General features: G+C 33.5%; 2 protein-coding genes across 2 annotated transcripts; both read right to left on the bottom strand.

Moving 5' to 3' along the window:
- Window positions 1-4954: 4954 nt before the first annotated feature.
- LOC140048612 (polyprenal reductase-like) lies at window positions 4955-15104 on the bottom strand. Its single transcript, XM_072093364.1, has 6 exons — window positions 15034-15104; window positions 9106-9304; window positions 8266-8417; window positions 7538-7729; window positions 6284-6424; window positions 4955-5314 (listed from the first exon to the last, which is right to left on the bottom strand). The coding sequence occupies exons 2-6, from the start codon at window positions 9294-9296 to the stop codon at window positions 5064-5066; spliced, it is 927 nt and encodes a 308-aa protein (XP_071949465.1). The 5' UTR covers window positions 9297-9304; window positions 15034-15104; the 3' UTR covers window positions 4955-5063.
- A 531-nt stretch (window positions 15105-15635) lies between these two features.
- LOC140048776 (uncharacterized) lies at window positions 15636-22112 on the bottom strand. Its single transcript, XM_072093559.1, has 6 exons — window positions 21600-22112; window positions 20597-20677; window positions 19602-19676; window positions 18752-18966; window positions 18222-18400; window positions 15636-17244 (listed from the first exon to the last, which is right to left on the bottom strand). The coding sequence occupies exons 2-6, from the start codon at window positions 20655-20657 to the stop codon at window positions 16497-16499; spliced, it is 1278 nt and encodes a 425-aa protein (XP_071949660.1). The 5' UTR covers window positions 20658-20677; window positions 21600-22112; the 3' UTR covers window positions 15636-16496.
- Window positions 22113-22209: the final 97 nt, after the last annotated feature.

The following is a 22209-nucleotide window of genomic DNA, read 5'->3' as shown; positions in this document are numbered from 1 at the left end:
AAATGGTTACTATTGCATAATAAACATGCGCAGAGTCGACCGATGGGTTCTGCGCATGTTAATTGTGCTATAGTAACCAGTTTTGACATAAATGGTTACTATAGTATAATAAACATGAGCAGAGGCGAATAATGGGTTCTGCGCATGTCAATTGTGCAATGGTAATTTACTATAGCATAATAAACATGGGCAGAGTCGACTGATGGGTTCTGCGCATGTTAATTGTGCTATAGTAACCAGTTTTATCGAAAAATAAAAAGGTCGAAAATTTGCCATTTTTTTGAAAAAATCCCTGAACTATAGTACAGGAAATTTTCGAAAAATGGCCGATTTCCGACCCTTTTATTTTTTGACATAAATGGTTACTATTGCATAATAAACATGCGCAGAGTCGACCAATGGGTTCTGCACATGTCAATTGTGCTATAGTAACCACTTTTGACATAAATGGTTACTATAGCAAAATAAACATGCGTAGAGTCGACTAATGGCTTCTGCGCATGTTAATTGTGCTATAGTAACCAATTTTATCGAAAAATAAAAAGGTCGAAAATTCGCCATTTTTTTGAAAAAATCCCTGTACTATAGTACAGGAAATTTTCAAAAAATGGCCGATTTTCGACCCTTTTATTTTTTGACATAAATGGTTACTATTGCATAATAAACATGCGCAGAGACGAAAAATTGGTTCTGCGCATGTCAATTGTGCTATGGTAACCAGTTTTGACATCAATGGTTACTATAGTATAATAAACATGCGCAGAGTCGAATAATGGGTTCTGCGCATGTTAATTGTGCTATAGTAACAACTTTTGACATAAATGGTTACTATAGCAAAATAAACATGCGCAGAGCCGACTAAAGGGGTCTGCGCTATAGTAACCAGTTTTATCGAAAAATAAAAAGGTCGAAAATTTGCAATTTTTTTGAAAAAATCCCTGTACTATAGTACAGGAAATTTTCGAAAAATGGCCGATTTTCGACCCTTTTATTTTTTGACATAAATGGTTACTATTGCATAATAAACATGCGCAGAGTCGACCAATGGGTTCTGCGCATGTCAATTGTGCTATGGTAACTAGTTTTGACATAAATTGTTACTATAGTATAAAAACATGAGCAGAGACGAATAATGGGTTCTGCGCATGTCAATTGTGCAATGGTAATTTACTATAGCATAATAAACATGCGCAGAGTCGACTGATGGGTTCTGCGCATGTTAATTGTGCTATAGTAACCAGTTTATCGAAAAATAAAAAGGTCGAAAATTTGCCATTTTTTTGAAAAAATCCCTGAACTATAGTACAGGAAATTTTCGAAAAATGGCCGATTTCCGACCCTTTTATTTTTTGACATAAATGGTTACTATTGCATAATAAACATGCGCAGAGTCGACCAATGGGTTCTGCGCATGTCAATTGTGCTATAGTAACCACTTTTGACATAAATGGTTACTATAGCAAAATAAACATGCGCAGAGTCGACCAATGGGTTCTGCGCATGTCAATTGTGCTATGGTAACTAGTTTTGACATAAATTGTTACTATAGTATAAAAACATGAGCAGAGACAAATAATGGGTTCTGCGCATGTCAATTGTGCAATGGTAATTTACTATAGCATAATAAACATGCACAGAGTCGACTGATGGGTTCTGCGCATGTTAATTGTGCTATAGTAACCAGTTTTATCGAAAAATAAAAAGGTCGAAAATTTGCCATTTTTTTTAAAAAATCCCTGAACTATAGTACAGGAAATTTTCGAAAAATGGCCGATTTCCGACCCTTTTATTTTTTGACATAAATGGTTACTATTGCATAATAAACATGCGCAGAGTCGACCAATGGGTTCTGCGCATGTCAATTGTGCTATAGTAACCACTTTTGACATAAATGGTTACTGTAGCAAAATAAACATGCGCAGAGTCGACTAATGGCTTCTGCGCATGTTAATTGTGCTATAGTAACCAATTTTATCGAAAAATAAAAAGGTCGAAAATTCGCCATTTTTTTGAAAAAATCCCTGTACTATAGTACAGGAAATTTGCGAAAAATGGCCGATTTTCGACCCTTTTATTTTTTGACATAAATGGTTACTATTGCATAATAAACATGCACAGAGACGAAAAATGGGTTCTGCGCATGTCAATTGTGCTATGGTAACCAGTTTTGACATCAATGGTTACTATAGTATAATAAACATGCGCAGAGTTGAATAATGGGTTCTGCGCATGTTAATTGTGCTATAGTAACAACTTTTGACATAAATGGTTACTATAGCAAAATAAACATGCGCAGAGCCGACTAATGGGGTCTGCGCATGTTAATTGTGCTATAGTAACCAGTTTTATCAAAAAATAAAAAGGTCGAAAATTTGACATTTTTTTAAAAAAAATCCCTGAACTATAGTACAGGAAATTTTCTAAAAATGGCCGATTTTGGACCCGTTTATTTTTTGACATAAATGGTTACTATTGCATAATAAACATGCGCAGAGTCGACAAATGGGTTCTGCGCATGTCAATTGTGCTATAGTAACCCCTTTTGACATAAATGGTTACTATAGCAAAATAAACATGCGCAGAGTCGACTAATGGCTTCTGCGCATGTTAATTGTGCTATAGTAACCAATTTTATCGAAAAATAAAAAGGTCGAAAATTCGCCATTTTTTAAAAAAAATCCCTGTACTATAGTACAGAAAATTTTCGAAAAATGGCCGATTTTCGACCCTTTTATTTTTTGACATAAATAGTTACTATTGCATAATAAACATGCGCAGAGACGAAAAATGGGTTCTGCGCATGTCAATTGTGCTATGGTAACCAGTTTTGACATAAATGGTTACTATAGTATAATAAACATGCGCAGAGTCGAATAATGGGTTCTGCGCATGTTAATTGTGCTATAGTAACAACTTTTGACATAAATGGTTACTATAGCAAAATAAACATGCGCAGAGCCGACTAATGGGGTCTGCGCATGTTAATTGTGCTATGGTAACTAGTTCTGACATAAATTGTTACTATAGTATAAAAACATGAGCAGAGGCGAATAATGGGTTCTGCGCATGTCAATTGTGCAATGGTAATTTACTATAGCATAATAAACATGCGCAGAGTCGACTGATGGGTTCTGCGCATGTTAATTGTGCTATAGTAACCAGTTTTATCGAAAAATAAAAAGGTCAAAAATTTGCCATTTTTTTGAAAAAATCCCTGAACTATAGTACAGGAAATTTTCGAAAAATGGCCGATTTTCGACCCTTTTATTTTTTGACATTTGATATTTTTTGGCAAAATTTCTAATTTTTTTAAATCAATAATTACGCGATAATATTGCCACTAATCCACATATATTGTGTTAACATCATCTTATAGAGCCATAGCAACTAGTTATGTCAACAAATGAAAGTGTCAAAATTTGTCTATTTTTCACAATTTTTTTCGAAAAATGTCTACTTTTTTAAATTCAATAATTATGCGATAATATTGTCATTTATGCACATATATTGCGTTCACATCATCTTATAGGACCCCGTGACAGATTGCACCCTCTAGTTAATAACTATATATTATAGGAGGTGCAATATATTAACATTTTTAATATATAGTTCATAAATACCATCAGACAGTACTCGTAATCTCAAGAAGATTACTTACTTTTGTAAAGCAATCGCCTACACTGAATAAAAAACAACGCTGTTCTCTGTAATCTAAATAAGTTTTTATATGCATTTATGTCATATCATTTTTATTCTCAACATCAGGTTATAAAGTATAGTTTTTTACGAATTGTAACTTTTGTACTAATATAATAATGTTTCTATTTTTATTGACGACACTGTAAAAAGGCTGGGCTACAAAAGGTCTTCATTAGATGAATAACAACTATTATGACTAGTGGGAAATCGAAAAATGATTCTACAAAACCGCTAAAATTGACGTTGCATTCATAATGCTTAATTTTAGGAGTTTTATATTCCGCTCAAACGGTTTGCGGAATAAGTGATGTTGAGCACAATTAATTGTGGGGGACTGCAATCTGTCACGGGGGTAACTAGTCTAGACATTCCGTAATTGTATCACCTAGAATTAGTAAGGGCGTGTGGCGCAGTGTGTTTTGACGTTCGACTACTGGTTGAGGTTCGAATCCAACTCTCGCCGCATTGCTTATATCCTTATTATATTATATTATTAAGATATTTTACTTACATTTTCCTCTCTTTACCCAGGTGTAGAAATGGGAGCCAGGTTATAGCAAGACACAACTTTGCACTTATATTATTACTAGCTGCATTATTATGGGGGTATGTTTCCCTACGTGTTAGATAAATAAATAAATAAAAAATGACTGGGGTAATAATGTTCAGCGCTTAGAGGTTTCATAACAGTAGGCCCTATATAAATCATCTTATAGAGCCATAGCAACTAGTTATGTAAAAAAATAAAAGGGTCGAAACTTGGCTATTTTTCACAAAGGATTTTTTTTTTTTTTAAATAGCCACGTTTTTGCCTTTTTATTTTTTGACAAAACTGGCGTCTATGGTACTATAAGATGATAACGGAATATATGATCATATACAGAAATATTATCGAATAATAATTGAATTTTAAAAACTTTATATTTTGGTCATTTTTCGATAATATTCCTGTACTATAGTACAAGATAGTACAAGATTTTTCGAACTTTTTATTTGTTGACAAAACTGGTTTCTATGGTACTATAAAGATCATCGAATAATAATAATTTGGTCATTTTTTACATCACTGGTTACTATATAATAATTAACATGCACAAAGTCAAATAATGTGTTCTGCGCATGTTAATATAGTAACCAGTTATATCGAAAAATAAAAATTGCGAAAATTGGTAATTTTCGAAAAAAATCCCTGTACAGGAAAATTTTCGAAAAAAGGTACATTTTTGCACATTTTTGACTTCTCAATTATGCTGATTAATAACCATGTATAGAAATACCATCGCATAATATAGAATTATGAAAAGTAAATTTTTTAGCCATTTAGATACGAAAGATACACATTCTCCACCTTTAATCAATTATTTTTAATAAACAAATGGAATAACCGCTGTTCTATTTTTAGGATAGTCTTCAAATTTGTCTTTATACCATTTATGGACGGTGTAAGACGCTGCTAGCTGATTGGTTATTACAAATGCGTACACCATATACCACATCTGATGACTAAATCCTAACATGAAGATTCCGGATGTGTAAATTAGTATCTCAAAAAAGTAATGCGGACAGCTGACGTACTGGAACCAGTCTCCGTACGGAATCTTGTGCGAATTTTTATCTGTAAAGGAAAACAACTTCAGTTAAATTACAAGATACTCTCGTTCAAATTATGTCGCATTTCAGGTTTTTTTTTTTTTCATAAAATGCATCTAAAGACAAATATGAACTAAAAGTAAAGATTTTTAATGTAGAGGTTTTGCAATAATAAAAATAATATCATGAATTTTGAAACTTCTAAGCTGATCATTGTTTCATATTCGTCCATATATTTATTTTTACGTAGTTGTATTTCTCCAGTCCAATACGAATATTATTAACAAATTTATTTACCACATTTTGTTCTGAATGCATACGGTTATATTAATATATATTTATTTTAAGTAATTTATTAGTATTTTGCTATTTTAGTACAGTATTTATTTACTTTAATTTGCACAGTGCATTCAATACTTTGTTGCCATTTGAAACAGATTTTATGCTCTTATGAAAATTTTGATATATTCGTTTTTCGTATGATTGCAAAACTTGCCTATTATCCTAATGAATACACAGTTTTGTGAACAGGCAGACAAGATCCCCTAAATTTCTAGTTTTTAACCTTACAATATTTATATTCAGGTACAGCCGCTCCATAATCTCTTTGCTTTTCTTCCTTATATCTTTTAACATAGAATTATTTTTACTAACACACATTACTGTTTATATGCCTAATGTAATATGTTTTACATCTTTAACATAATTTCATAAACATCTTCATGTTGTACAACTACTCGTAACATTTTTCTCAACTTTCTATCATCTAAAAGTCGTAGTTAGTCATGCCTCGGGTCACATTCTATGGTCACCGCACAGGTAGGCTACTACATTAGTACTTCTATGAATGGATGACTAGCCGGTGACAATAACGCTAGTTGGTCATACCCAGTACCGTTTTGATTTTACAATCATTCGGGAAACCACCTCACGACGATTATCAATTCTCAAAGCACAGTTCTGTAGAGTAAAGGAAAATGTCACAAATACTAACCTTTATCTGTTTTTCTTAAGTCAGAAAATATTTTATGACAGATATACTGATGCCAACTACTCCATACGTAGAGAAGAATAGCAAAAATATGATACCACCGAATCTGCTGTTTAAATAATTCAACTGGACCAGTAAATGGAACTGAAAAGAATAAAATCTAAGTTATTATCTTAGAACTTTAAAACAGTAGATGTTTTAAAATGAACACGAATATTGCATGGAAAAAAATATGTTCTATTTTCACTTCATGAACAAATTTGTACCATTGCACTCACAAACATTCATTTTGTTTTTTATAGTTTGACAAAAAAAATTTCCTGTGCCCAAATATGGTAGTGGTATGCCCAAATACGGTAGTGATATGACATCATTATGCACATCACTATTTTTTGTCACATAAAGTTTGATAGTTTCATCCATGAATGTAGACTAAGCTAGGACCATTTTGAGTCCCCAGAAGAAAGGCTGAGGCAGATACTATACCCCTTTCACACCAAAACTCTGGTGTGTCTCCGGAGACACCACGGGGTGTTTATGACCATTCAAAACGTCGAGACACTCCGGAGATACCCCTTTCACACCAACCTAGCAACACCGGGGTTAATAAAATAAAATTGTAAATGTCGCCCTCTATTTTTTTTTACATAGCGACGATTATTAGAATAATTTTAATTAACAACATTTTTAATTTAATAATTACTTTCAAAAGTCTCAGAAGTAATATAATGTTTTATTGATACTATTTATTATTTTTTAAACCCGCTATATATTTTGTACAAATATTTAAAGTATTTTGAAATAAAACTAAAGCAATGAGTGATCGTGTGAGGATGACCTTTTGACCCGAAACACTCCGGAGTTTGATGTTGGTACCTTTCACACCAAAACACCGGGGTGTCCCTGCAGTTCGCTCTCCGGAGAATGTTCAGCTGTTCAACCCCGCAGTTTTAAACTCCGGAGTTGCTTGATTTTACCTTTCACACCAAACAGCGGGGCGTCAACTCCGGGGTGCCTCTGGAGTGTCTCCGGAGTTTTGCTTGTACCCCTTTCACTTGTGTGAAAGGGGTACTAGATGCAGGGGTGGGGCTTGATGGGACCCCAGCTACATTTTGTCTATACAGCACTTGATATTGTCATATAGTCTTCCATCCAAACCATTGATTAACTTTGGTGAATGGACGAAAACCGGTGTTTCAATGTGTTAATAAAAATCATATTACCTTCTAGGGATACCATGGAGTAAGGGATACTCACCAGGCTTACTTAAATCTGGTGCTTCACTTATCAATGAAAATCCACAAAAGAGATAAAATGTTATACCAAGAACGTAATGAACTACATTCATGGTAGCCTTTGAGTACTTGCTTAATATGACGCACTCTAAGAAACGCTTTGTACCTTGAAACACGATCACTGTAGCCATTAACAGCACCGAAAGATGCGACACTGAAAAGATAATAATAGCAATTATAAAACGTCATCTATTCTTTCATTTGTACAACGTTTTTCATGCATTTATGTATTTATTATGATATCAGCAATATTTTCATGAGGAAGTTTGTGAATTCTGCAGATTTAGAATATATAGTTACAGTAAGGCTATTGCCACTCCAAATTACTAAATAGAGGGAGCTATGACGTTTGATGCAAGTACCCTGTAATGAGTTATTGCTTCAAGCTAGGCCAGGCGAATGGCTTCCTACGTTACAATAGATCAAGGTTCAAAAGCCATTGCACTACCATTTTTTAGGGGTTTTTCTTCACTCCCCATTGTTTATATTGAGTATAAAAGGGTGGCTTTACCGACTATTGCCTTGAGAAATTTTGGAGAGAACGGTAGATTATTAGGGAATGCATGGTACACAAAGTGTGTGAATTGTAGCTACAGTACGTCTTAATTGTAAATACTTGTTTACTCATCATTATCATTCCTACAAATTTAATTTTTTCTTAAATCAGTTTTAAATAAGAGTCTAAAATACCTGATGGTTTGTTTACTGGGTAATAGGTAAGCATCTGAACACATTTGATGTACCAAGAGGGTGCTTGTCCTCCAAGAAAGTAAACGTTCACCAAAACCCACAGCAAGTAACCATTGCTAATCATTGATGTTAGGTAATAATGTTTGAAATAACTGAAATAAAAGAAAAAAACGACAAAATATAATATAATATTATGCAAAACTATATTATTATTATTTGGAATAAATTACCGTCAACGGTCATAAAATCTGAATCAACCAATTCAAGGCTGGAAAAACACTTCTTTCATCTGCAAGTTTGCCCCCTATATAGTTAGATAGTAGACAGGATAATATATATAGAAACATGTCGAGGGACACACATGAGACAAGCTACGGCTTATAAATATTAGACTACAATTTTATTGAAATCTGTTTGCATTTTTTTATTTTATGTTCAATGAACTAGAAGCACAAAACTGAATTTAAATTTAAGTTACTAATAATATTAATAATAACTATATTTATTATTGTTTTCTGAAATTCTGAAGGCACTCTCGTCTCTCCATACAAGCCTCAAGGAACAAATGAAAATCCAATGTTCATAGATTGTGAAGTCATGCTGGCCTAGATATTGAAAGCTCATTCACTAGTTAAGCCTTTTTGACTAATTGATCCTAAGCTTATCTTATCTTATCAATTATCCAGGTCTTCCTCTATCCTAGCTTTTTATTTAACCTCTTCGTGCTAAGGCCAGTGCCCCGTAGGCCCTCTATACACTACGGCCGGCTATATGCGGCTGAATTGCGGCCACTCTAAATGGATGCCTAGCCAGCCGATACCAGCCAGCCAGCCTGCCTACCTTTTGGGGATCTGGATCACTTTTTCAATTATTGTTTTGCTTCTTGCGGACACCACTTTACCATACATTGACAAGTCCTTAATGAAGAGTGGTGTGTAAGGGCTTGCAAATAGAATCCATAATAAAATGAACCCTACAGAGAAGCCACACCAGTGATAAACAAGAAAACAAGCCCCAAAAAACTCAGCCATGTCAACAACTAAAGAAAGAATCAGGTACATTCAGTATACCAAATTGGTAGGTTGAGCATAGTGAACTTTGAACAGTACGTCTGGTATAAAAGTCTACGATACTTTAAATTGGTCCATTATATGGATCATATTTTAAATTACTGAAAGAAGTACTGAATTATTCAAATTTAAAATGAATCCCCTTTATTGAGTGCCAAATGATTTCAAAGAATGATGGAAGAAGGGGAACACATGCAGAAACGTCGACAGCAACACCAGCTGTCTGCAGAAAATGTTTACGAGAGAAAATTGACAGACGAATAGTCAGAAGTTTATTACGTTAGTACTGGTTAAGTTTATTACGTTAGTGATTAAGTTTATTACGTTAGTGGTTAAGTTTATTACGTTAGTGTTTAAGTTTATAGTGGTTAAGTTTATAGTGGTTAAGTTTATTAGTTGTTAAGTTTATTAGTTGTTAAGTTTATTAGTGGTTAAGTTTATTAGTGGTTAAGTTTATTAGTGGTTAAGTTTATAGTAGATAAGTTTATTATTACGTTAGTGGGTAAGTTTATTACGTTTTGGCTTAAATTAGTACGTCAGTATAGTTACTATTTTTATTACGTCAGTCGCTCTACAGACGCAACACAAGGACGTGACGTAAGTGAGTTGACCAATCACTAGCGATGGATTTGAATGTCGCTTGTCATGTTGCTATAGCCTTATGTTGCTTCCAATCCTACATAAACTATGCTAGTGTCAGGCCTTTGCCAAAATCAACCTAAGGAAGAGTATAAATACATTACTTCGATCTTTCAAACACTACGTGCACACTACTATATGGTGTATAGCCTAAATCCATTAGGCTTACTAAGTACTAGATATTACATGAATAAACATGGCTAGGATGCATATCCTAGACTTAAAATATGCATACTTAGATCTAAATACTTCATAATATACAATGTAGGCCTAACATTTAGCACTAGAGCTAGAATGGGAGTATAGACTAAATGCATAGATAGACTATAAATGCACAGATAAACACTACTGAAAAATGGACAGTCTATCAAGTGAATGCTTTACTTTATTATTTATTTATCTATTTATTTATTTATTATAAATACTTAGGCATGAATACATAGACAATCTAAAAGCGTTACTTAGATCTGAACTCTTAAAGAATGATCAAGGCACTCTAACAACCGCCTTGATCATAGCAGTTATTATATCTCACGCTTACATCACTGACACATATATAAAATAGCACAAGTTATAATGCATGCAGTCTATAGCCTATATAGACTAAAGTTGTTGCTTATGAGCTCTACAGGAATTAATAGATAGATTGAAGCGTTATTTACAGAATAAGCATAGTAAACAAAATACGATGCTTAGATCAAAACACTTCAATAAACAAATTGCATGAGTTATAAAGTAGGCCTAAACTAAATAAGCTACACTAGTGATGGTAGTGATGTGCCCAAATATGGTAGTAATATGACATCATCATGTCCATTTTTTTTGTCACATAAAGTTTGATAGTGTAGACAAGGCTTTATACTAAAAAAGAAATTATTTCTCCGTGGTTATACATGTACAGCCTTATATGCGTTCTAACATGATGGCTGGCTAAAATCTATATTGTGAAAACAAGGTGTTAGAATGAAAAAGTACCAACCGTCAATACTTACGTAAATAAAGTTGAAACAAATAAACAATGATGACACAAAGCAGGAAATAAAATGATGACATAAAAATCGAAGTATAAAGAGAAAAGACAACTATTCACATGCGCTAAAAAAAGATGTAAACCAAAATAGCCTAATTCGAAAAAAAACCGGTAACGATGAAAACAAAATCGGAGTGATGAAAACAAAATCGGAGTGATGAAAACAAAATCGGAGCGATGAAAACAAAATCGGAGCGATGAAAACAAAATCGGAGCGATGAAAGCAAAATCGGAGCAATGAAAGCAAAATCGGAGCGATGAAAGCAAAATCGGAGTGATGAATGCAAAATCGGAGTGATGAAAACAAAATCGGAGTGATGACAACAAAATCGGAGTGATGAAAACTAAATCGGAGCGATGAAAACAAAATCGAAGCGATGAAAACAAGATCGGAGTGATGAAAACAAAATCGGAGTGATCCTGTCAAAATAATTCTAATAAAAAAACATTGACTTCTAGCTACATGTGGTGTGAAGTAGATCGCTTAATTAAAGCGTGGTTCCCACTAGCGACGCAACGCAAGGACGTAACGCAACGCAAGTGAATTGACCAATCACAAGCGATGGTTTATTCGCTTGTGATTGCTAACGGTCTATAACTTCGCTTGTCATTGGTTAAAATGCTTGCGTTGCGTTTACATCCTTGCGTTACGTTCTAGTGGGAACCAAGCTTTAGTAATGCCTAAACAGTTGAATGAAGTAAACAATAGTTACAGAAAATTCGGAGAATAGTAGGTATACCAAATGTGAAGCACGTTTACGATGAAAATAAAAACGAGGAGATGACAAATTCCTGTCAGAATAAAATCAGCAAATTGATAAAAACTAAATCGAAATATGTTAAAAAGCAAATCTTTTAATTCGAATAAGAAACATTAATCTGACAATGTTTAAACGTCGCTTTTTGTGTGTAGTACAAACAAAATGTTACCAATTGTAAACTGAAGCGAATATGAAACTTGGATTAAGGATTCTACCGACACCAATCTGCTAAGCATTCCAAATTACAACCTTATTTTAAATAACAGGGAACATAAAAAAGGTGGTGGCGTTGCACTATACGTTTCAACTCATGTTGCCTTTAAAAGGAGATATGATCTCTCAAGCCTAATTACGTCAGCTGAATCAATTTTTATTGAAATTGAGAATAACTCTGGTAAAAATATTATTGCTGGAATTATATACCGTCCACCTGACACCAACGCTAACACCTTAAATATGGACCTATCATCAGTCATGAAAATTATTAATGAAGATAAAAAAATGGCGTACTTAGCTGGTGATTTTAACATCAACCTTCTTAGTACAGATCAATATGTCCAGGATCACATTGATAATATTTTCAGTCATTCATTTCAGCCTGTTATTACTAATCCAACCAGAATTACCTTGCATAGCTCTACTATTATTGATAATATCTACTGTAATATTGAATCCTTGTATCCCTCTTTCACATCCGGAATATTTACTGTCGATTTATCTGATCATTTTCCCACATTTTGTATTAACTCATCCTTCCATATTAAAAAAAAACCACCTAAATTCATTAAGAAACGTATTTACAATGATAGATCTAAACAAGAATTCATTGAAAATGTAAATAACATAAGCTGGAATGAAGTACTTGAACAAAGTGATGTAAACATAGCTTTTTCTAGTTTTAATAACATACTTAACGATTGTATAAACAGACATTTTCCACTGCAAAATATTCGTACTCGAGCAAACAAGCTCAAATCACCTTGGATAACTGAAGGTATAGCCAAGTCAATCAAAACCAGGCAAAAGCTGTATGCTAGATATAAAGCTTCGTCATCACCTTCACATTGGAAAAAATATTGTTGTTATAGAAACAAACTAAATAGTATTATTAGATATAGTAAACAAGAGCACTATAACAATGTATTTGGTAAATGTGAAGGTGATATGAAAAGTACATGGCGCGAAATTAATAATGTAATGGATAGAAAAAGGAAAAATTCATTCCCAGCTAAACTAATAAATGGTCAATGTGAAAATACAAATGACAAAGAAAAAGCCGAAGCTTTTAATTCATTTTTCTCAAATATTGCAAATTCTTTTTCGAATACTCCATTCAATGGCAATGTTCAACCTTACAATGATTTCCTTCAGGGTAATTTTCCTTCATCATTATTTTTCAAACCTGTATGTGAACAAGAATTAGTAACATACATAAATAATTTAAAATCAACAGCTCCTGGTTTTGATAACATTGGTCCATATATACTAAAGATATGTCCATTGGCATTAGCTATACCACTAACATTCATAATGAACATGTCTTTAGTAAAGGGTGTGGTTCCAAATGCAATGAAAATTGCTAAAGTTGTACCCATCCATAAAGGTGGTGAGGTCTCAAATATCAATAACTATAGGCCCATCTCCATCTTGCCAACTATTTCTAAACTTCTTGAAAGAATAGTTTATGATCAAACTATTCCATTTCTTACAAAGTTTAACATCCTCAGCAATTCTCAGTTTGGTTTTCGTTCCCAACATTCTACAATACATGCCATCCATCATTCAATCCATAATATTTTGTCTGCTATTGATAATAAACAATTTACTTTAGGAGTTTTTATTGACCTGTCAAAGGCTTTTGATTGTATTTCTCATGATATTTTAATTAATAAGTTACGTTTCTATGGTATAAGAGGTATACCACTTAAGTGGTTCGAAAATTATTTAAGTAACAGACATCAATATATATCAATCAATGATATTGTCTCTGAGCTGCGGCCAGTTTCGTGTGGTGTTCCACAGGGATCCATCCTTGGTCCGCTTTTATTTCTGTTATTTATTAATGATTTAAATTATATTAGTGACTGTGCTGAAATTGTTATGTTTGCAGATGATACAAGTTTATTTATTAATCATAAGGACATCTACCAAGCTATTATTTCAATGAATCAAGAACTTACTAAAATTGCAAACTGGTTAAAATCAAATAAGCTTTTGTTAAATATTAAAAAAACCAAATTTATTATTTTTCGTTCAGTTAATAAACTAATCCCCCCCCCCCCCCAACATTCCTAAATTATATTACGGCATCAGCGAAATTGAAAGAACTAAAGCAACAACATTTCTTGGCATTTTTATTGACGAATACTTATCTTTTATTTCTCATATTAATACAATTTCATTAAAACTATCAAGAGTGGTCGGTGTCCTCAATAAACTTAAACATGCCTTGCCTTCCTCCGTTTTACTATTAATTTATAAATCACTCTTTTTGCCACATTTAATTTATGGTATAACCGTTTGGGGTTTTACTTCAAAAATTAATTTAAACCGTATTTATATTTTGCAAAAAAGAGCTTTAAGATCAGTTTATAATGTTCATTACCTCCACCATTCTGCTCCTCTTTTTGTCTTATCTAATACACTTAATATTTACGACTTACTTACAAAAAATGTTGCTTTATTTATGTTTAAATTCAAACATAATCAACTGCCCAGAATTTTTGATACTTATTTTCAAACTTTTAGTTCAGTTCATAATTATAATACCAGAAATAAATTTGATTATGCTTATGATTGTTTTAATACGGAGGTTGGCAAGCATGATATAACTTTTCAAGGACCAAAAATTTGGAATTCTTTACCAGATGAAATTAAAATGATTAATTTTATATCTTCATTTAAGTTCAAACTACATGAATACCTTGTTTCTACTATTATTGTTTAAGTTGATCATATATCTGTCTTAAGTCAAATAATAACTGCATTTGTTAAGTTAAATGTCTTTTTTGTTCATTATCATATATTATATATATTTCTTACCTTACCTTATTTTTAATTATGTTGCCAGGACCCCACATTTTAAAGCTTAAGCTTCCAGTGGGGTACCCCTTTTTCTCATTTATTATCTATTACTTTTAGAAATTTGTATTTTGTTTTTATTTGAGAAATAAAAATTATTGATTGATTGATTGATTGAATATGGAAATAAATATTACGTTGAATATCGACGCGTGTGATATTGTGTGTTAGTATTATTAGTTCTTACTATGTTTGATGATTAACCGATGCTCCAAAGCTACGATGAAACAAAATGTATTATCCCAGAAAGGAATCGGTAAAGGTTATGCTTTAACTCTAGTGAAGCATACCGTATGTATGTCGGCATGCTGTGTTACAAGACAGACTATCCTACGACTACTTTTAGCCATACTGACCAAAGACCGTTCCATTCTGAATACATTACATATAATATAAAGTATGCATCTTGTCATGTAAAATACGATGAAACCATATTTTACATAACTTATTTGAGCTTACTGACGTCACTATATTTTCTTCTTTTTCCTTCGACAAGACAAAACACTTGTTCATGTCCGCAGCAAACAAATGGGAATGTTCTCCCCTTCATATTTAAATTAGCACTCTCAAACAATTTGATTGGCTTAGACTCTTAAATATTTTGATTGGCTTAGCTGTTTAGGTTACGGGGGGTGGGGGGCAGTATGTGATCGTTTTTTTCGTACATGAGTTGAGAACTTCTTGAGTGAAAGATAGCCGACCTTCTTCCTAAATATAACTTTTTTCGTATAGTTCCGCATATCGGTTTATTAAGTGACACAAAAACTCTATTAATATATATGTATACACTTACTATACTGTAAAAACATTTATTTAAATAATTAAGTAAATTAAATACAAAACAAATATTGAAAATTGAAATATTGTAACTTTAGGCCTACATGGTTTTTATTTAACTTCTGGTATTAATTTTCTCCATAATGGTTACAATCATCCAAAATTTAAGAAAAGGATGATCTGATAATTTCCTTTAAAATATAATGAGTGTGCACTTTAGAAGGTACTTATAATTTCAGGCAACCTAACACTGTTTTAACATAAATTTTATTACATAATTGATAATTGACCAATTTAAAAAAAACCAAAACCCTATTGTTAATTTTATACACACAATGAACACTAACAGCAAAAAGATAAAATGTAAAAGTCCCGTTCGTAGAAGTAGGCTCATTGTACCAAGGCAATCTAACAGTGAGTCCCATTGTCCATATAGGAAGTCATAACAGTCCTTTGATCTTATGTCTGGTTGCGACAAATACCAACAGCACTGTACTATGTGTCTGTGATCGTTGAAGTTCAGCATTGTGTTGCCTTGATTGTACTAAGCCTCCTCCTTTGCACGCCCCCTTATCCTCCCTAAAACAGTATACACGCGATATTAAACAGTAGTTAAAGAATGAGCAATCATTTTCCTTGCGAATAAATGAATAGAACTCTACAAAATACGACATATTAAAAGATAAATAAACAGTATAACTACACCACCAGGAACAGAGTAAAGTCAATTGGTGTTTATTCCGTGACTTGTTTTGTGAAAACTTTTAAGCCGTATACTTTTAAATACAATGAAGCAAAACGTGGATATAAAGAATACTAGCAACGTGTCTTCCTTTATGGAAAACTTTATTAGCCAATTAGGCCGGCTACGTGTTATGTTTTTATTGACTTTTGGTTCGGTAAATCTGGTTCTACTATTGACAAATAGTCATTTTGAGTCGAATCACTTTCCCGTTTGCGAGTCCGGGGACTCGGTTGCGGTCGTTTTACAATCGGTGATGATTCGGCAGATCGTATTGTATTCGAAGTCTTTACTTGTACTGCAGGTTTCTTTGGAATGACTGGTTTGTTTTGTGGACCAGCGCTTTTACGATTTTCATCTTTTGAAGACGTCTTATTCGTAGAATGTTTTATTACATCGCTATCGGGTTCAACATACTCGTAGTCCGACGACGAATTGTCGTCGCTGTCATTTTGCGACAATGAGTTGCTTTGGGACGGCTTTAAATAGCCTTTTTGAACAACACTGCTACCATTTATTCCTGTCGTTTTCTTTGTCGACGACGGACTTGGCTTTAAGTACGCGTCTTCATCTAGGTCGTCTGCGTTCGGTTTTAAATATCCACCGGAATCTTCAAAGCCTTTGCGTGCCGCGTTTGTGCGTGCATACGCGTAATCATAATCATAATCACCGTTTGATGATGACTTATCTTGCTTTGCTGGTTGTCCAACAACTTTGCCGCATACTTCATACACTCGATCAGAAGCGGAGCTTGCGGTTCTTTTATTTCGGTTTCTCCACATCGATGGCAACTGGTATTTCTGGGAACCTCTGTTCTTTTGCAAACTCTGGTAATCTGGATTTTCTCTATCAAATTGCTTTTTGGCTTCTTCTTTGATTCTACAACAACGAACAAAATAATTATTTGTGACAACTAAACAAGTTCAGTGTAAATAATAATATTTTGATTACATTCTATCAGTCTATTATTGTTGGGGTTTGGAAATATTGTATTGCAGGGTGGGGTGGAAATGTTACAGAGGGAGATAAGGGTAGAATTGATTGTGTGGTAAGAAAGGTTGAGAGGATGTCTGGTTTGTGTCAGCAGTCGGTGGATTCAGTTTATTGCGAGAACCTGGACAGGCTTTTTGGGATGGTGTTGAGGGATGAAAGTCATCCTGTGAATTCCGATTTAGGCAGTCTCAGGAGTGCTCGTAGTGGAAGATTGCGATCCGCGGCTGCTGACACAAACCGATATCTTTTCTCCTTTCTGCCCACAGGTATCAGGAGACATCAGCGAAATTCATCCAGATGAGCACCATGAAATAATATGTAATAATATGTTCTTGTTGTGAGTTTTTAATATTGGTATTGTTGTATTGTCATGTTATTTTATATATTGTAAGTATGATGTATTTGAAGACGAGCAATGTAAATTTTCTCCTTGTGGGAACGAATAAAGATTATACTTGATACTTGATACTTGATACTTGAGGCTACTTGAAATTTCACAGATTTTGGTAATCCCAGTTAAACCGTCAAAATGAAGGCAAGATCATAACTAAAGCTCTGTCTGCACTAACAAACTTTATGTGAAAAATGGGATATGCCCCTATATGGATATGATGATGTCATTTCACTACCATATTTGGGTATATCACTGTCTTATTTGGACACACCACACTTTTTTCTCTTTTTTTTTGTTAAACTAGTTTGATAATGTAGAGGACAGATGTTAATGGCTACTTATGGATAGTTGCCGGTATGTTTACTAGAATCCTATATGAACTATGAATATTCTGATAATATAACATAAATAATGACCATAAGACAATGTATATTATAATGCCATTATGGCTAACTTTTACATAACCAACCTTTTTTGTCGTCTTTTTATCAACACAACTGCTACAACAACCAGGCCTATCAGTATAATGGGAATGGAGACGTAAGAAGCCTTGCTCGTCTCACATTCACCGTCCACGCATTCGATTTGTAAATCGTATAAAGAGACACTTACATGTTCTCTACGATTGGTTTGACATCCAAATTCGATCTACAATTAATGTAATAATTATATTAAATAATACTACACAAAAAAGTAAGTTATCTATAGTTAACGCATCCACTATTGTTTCCATCTTCGAAATCCCTTTCTACGCATGCGTATAAGCTGAGGCTTTCCACTCGCGCGAACAAATTGGCCTAGTCGAAAATCACGCGTGTGATACACAATATAATGAATATTTAATTTCTGCATGTATGAAACAGTAATCTTTCTTTTCAGGTGGTATAGATGATAGTTTATGCAAATACTTATGGGCGCATGCGCATAAGCTCACAGTACACCATTCCATTAATTCTACCCATGGTCCTAACACGCATCACTGGCTGTGAACTGACTTACAATATATTCAGTATTTTCATCTGGGCTTATATCAATATATTCTTGATGAAATTCTTGTGATTCGTTATTGAATTTCAATGTATACAGTCCGATCGTAATAAATAAAGTTGTTTCAAATTCCAAAGGACTGCTCGTGAATGTTAGTAAAATCCTTCTACACTCAGAAATACTGCTACAGCTTGGTAGAGTAGGCTTACAATCATATTGCATTACACCTAAAATGATATGATTATTTCGATTATCTGTTACTGCTAGTGTATGTCTAGTCTGGGTTCCAGACGGAGTTTTGGCTTAATATTAGTGAAAAGATAAATATTTTGGCACATATGGCGTTTCATACGTATACTACTTAAGGTTCTATTTTCAGACAAATCGATTCGTCGACTGGTGGACTAACATAAAACAGACAATAAATACAGACTTAGGACAAGTCTAGTGTATGTCAGATATACATATTATAACATGTTATACAATACAAATAAGACAATGGATTTTAAACAAACATTTAAATAAAGACTACATCCTATTATTTGTTAGTATGCGCTACCATTAATTATCGGCATTTTTTAATTATTCGATATCAACTCTTTCTGTAACAATATAGTAGGCCTATACATATCGAAAAATGTATCCATTTAGGCCCATTGTGTCGTTGTCCATATTAAACATAGGACCCACTACTACAATAAAATAACATGATTTAACCCGCCCTTACATTTTAAAAGATCTCTCCAAAACATGAAAAAGATAAAACAATTTTTTTTCTTCAGGGGATGCAATAAACTTTAAATAGGTGAGTGACACACCCTTTTCCCGAATTATATCTATTTCATTTTAATACAATACTTACCACCGACATATTCTCTAGAGGTGTAGGCTTCAACAACGGAACAGTTGGTACCATACAGATATCTACATTTGTATTCTGTAATATTTTATAAACAATGTATCTATTAATACGATAGACGCATAGAAAGTGTAATCATAAACTATTTTAATTCACCTACTGTGTTTTTATATTAGCTTTGCATGCAACGTAACAACTCGACAACGTCACGCAAAGCGACAGTTCGGATTATCTCACTCCGGGATTGGTCAAATTATATGCGGTGCGCTTGCGTCCTTGCGCTGCGTCCATAGTTAAGCTCTGTCTACACTATCAAACTGTATGTGAACAATGTGATGAGCCCATAATAGGACACAATGACGTCATATCACTACCATATTTGGGCACATCACATTTTGTCACATAAAGTTTGATAGTGTAGATAGAGCTTTAGGAACCAAGCTTAAACTTGAGCAAGTTTGTTTTTGGGATGATACTTATTATCGACTGAACAGCGCCACCGTGGAACAAGCAAGTCGAAATAATTCAAGGCTTTGTTTAATAATATTTAATTATAATCAATAAGAGTATTTTAAGTTTTTGTATTTATAGGACAAATTTATCAAATGTTCTGTATATTCTGTTTATTTTATTGTGTGAAACAATAAAACTGAACTTGACTTTTAGATCTTCTGTTTTGTTGTTACAGAATAGTTGACTCCTCTAGTCATGTTGTAATTAAATACTTTTTGAGTAGTAAAAAGATTTTTTTGTTTTGTTTTAACGCGATGCTTGTCGAAATAAAAGAGTAAACCAGTTTTAACGCGACTGTTGATGAGAAAAGCAGCATCAGTGACTATTATAATGATTGTGTTGAAGGAAAACAAACAAAATTTAAAAAAAATAGAAAATCTTGTGCGTCTTTGTGAAAATACTAACCACCGGCAGGCACTATTAACAACTCTTAGAAATGCGCCAAAAAATGAATGATTATTATGATGAATTTTTTTCTACTTTACCTTGTCCACTGATATAGCATACCAAACAACTGATAATCGTCAACAGTTTCAATAAAACCATTCTTCAAAAGTCACGTTTTCCTGTAGGAAGCAATATTGTTCAATGATCAGACAGAAACAGGACATTGTAGCGAAGAAAGAAAAAAACATGTGGCAGTCAGTAGGACCATTTAAAAACAATTTGATTGTTTTGCGAATTTTCGATTTAAAATTATAGGCCTATGCAAAGTAGACCTACTGTTTTTACGTCCTTTTTTTGGCGCCACAAGCTTGTACAATTTGAACTGGTCATAGGGACACAAACGCGGTTTATCAACATTTAAGAAAATAACAGTGAGTTCCTTAAGAAGTAAGGGTAGGCTGTTTTTTGGCATCTTTAGGGAGTCTGTCCCAACGGTAGGAGTCTGCAACCTTGCTAATGGTGTGTTGAATGGTGGTATACGAAACTTTTCGATGCATGCAATTGTCGAATAAAAAGACAACTTGATATTAAGTATTATTCATTAGGTAATTGACACTGAAAGTCGTATTTATTTCTTTAATATAATAATACCATGAATTATGCAATGTAGCCCATCGTTCAATTTTGGATGCACAAAATGCGTATGCAGCACTTCAGAGTAGGCCTAACAGGCAACTATCGTATATTATATTATGTGCTGAAATTGTGTAAGACTCGTGATATTTCAAATCTGTCTGTAAGTTGTAGTAGTAACATTAAATAGAATGTTCTTAATTAATTGAACCAGCCTGGCCTAAAAAGTATCAAAACAGAACATTAATACTAGAGTGATACTAATTAGGCCTACTATCACTACCTATCAACGATTATATGGCAGATTGAGGCCTTTGAAACACGGTACTCAAAACTGAATGTGCCATATGAGGTCCAGTTGCTAAAAACCTGTAAAGAGCTAACTTTTAATTTTGGTTGCTAACGAAGTTTGGCTCTTTTTTCTGAAATGGACGTAAAGTACAATACATCAGGGACTACTGTACCTACCTCTTCAAATTCCCAATGATCCGAGCGATTTTATTTGATATTAACTGTACGTTTTTGCCAAGTTTGCGAACTTTTTAAAAATCATTGGTGACTCGTTTCTGTCAAGTGACTATCTTCCGGGTTGTGGAGGTGATGAACATTTAACAGGAACCATTAACAAGAATTGCATAGGCATATGTTCTTCTGCAAGCTACGAGGAAATATATTATTTAAATGAAACTTGTCTACAATAAGTAATCTGTCTAAAAATCGATAGTTCCGTAAAGCACAAGACCTACAGAACCGCAATAATCATAGAAAATAAGGCCTTATTGTGTACTTATTACTATAGTAATGATAAGATTTATTAGCTGTATTAAAACAAAATGCTTACGTTTGTAGTTATATTCCACAAGTGGATTGTACCTTAAAGGGTGACTCCAGGGTGTAGTTAACATACATACAAACCGTTTTGGATCGACGCAGTCTTATTTTCCGCACCAAATTGGTAGGCTTATGCTACGTAGAAAAAAAAAACCACATTTCTCTTTAAAGTAAAAAGAAAATTTGCGATCCCTTTAAATGAAAGTCTTCTCAATCATGTGAAACACGTCGCGCTTAATTCGACCGA

Source organism: Antedon mediterranea, chromosome 5 (genome assembly GCF_964355755.1).
Source record: "Antedon mediterranea chromosome 5, ecAntMedi1.1, whole genome shotgun sequence".
In the NCBI taxonomy this organism is placed as follows: Eukaryota; Metazoa; Echinodermata; class Crinoidea; order Comatulida; family Antedonidae; genus Antedon; species Antedon mediterranea.
This window is presented reverse-complemented; position numbering and strand designations above follow the sequence as displayed.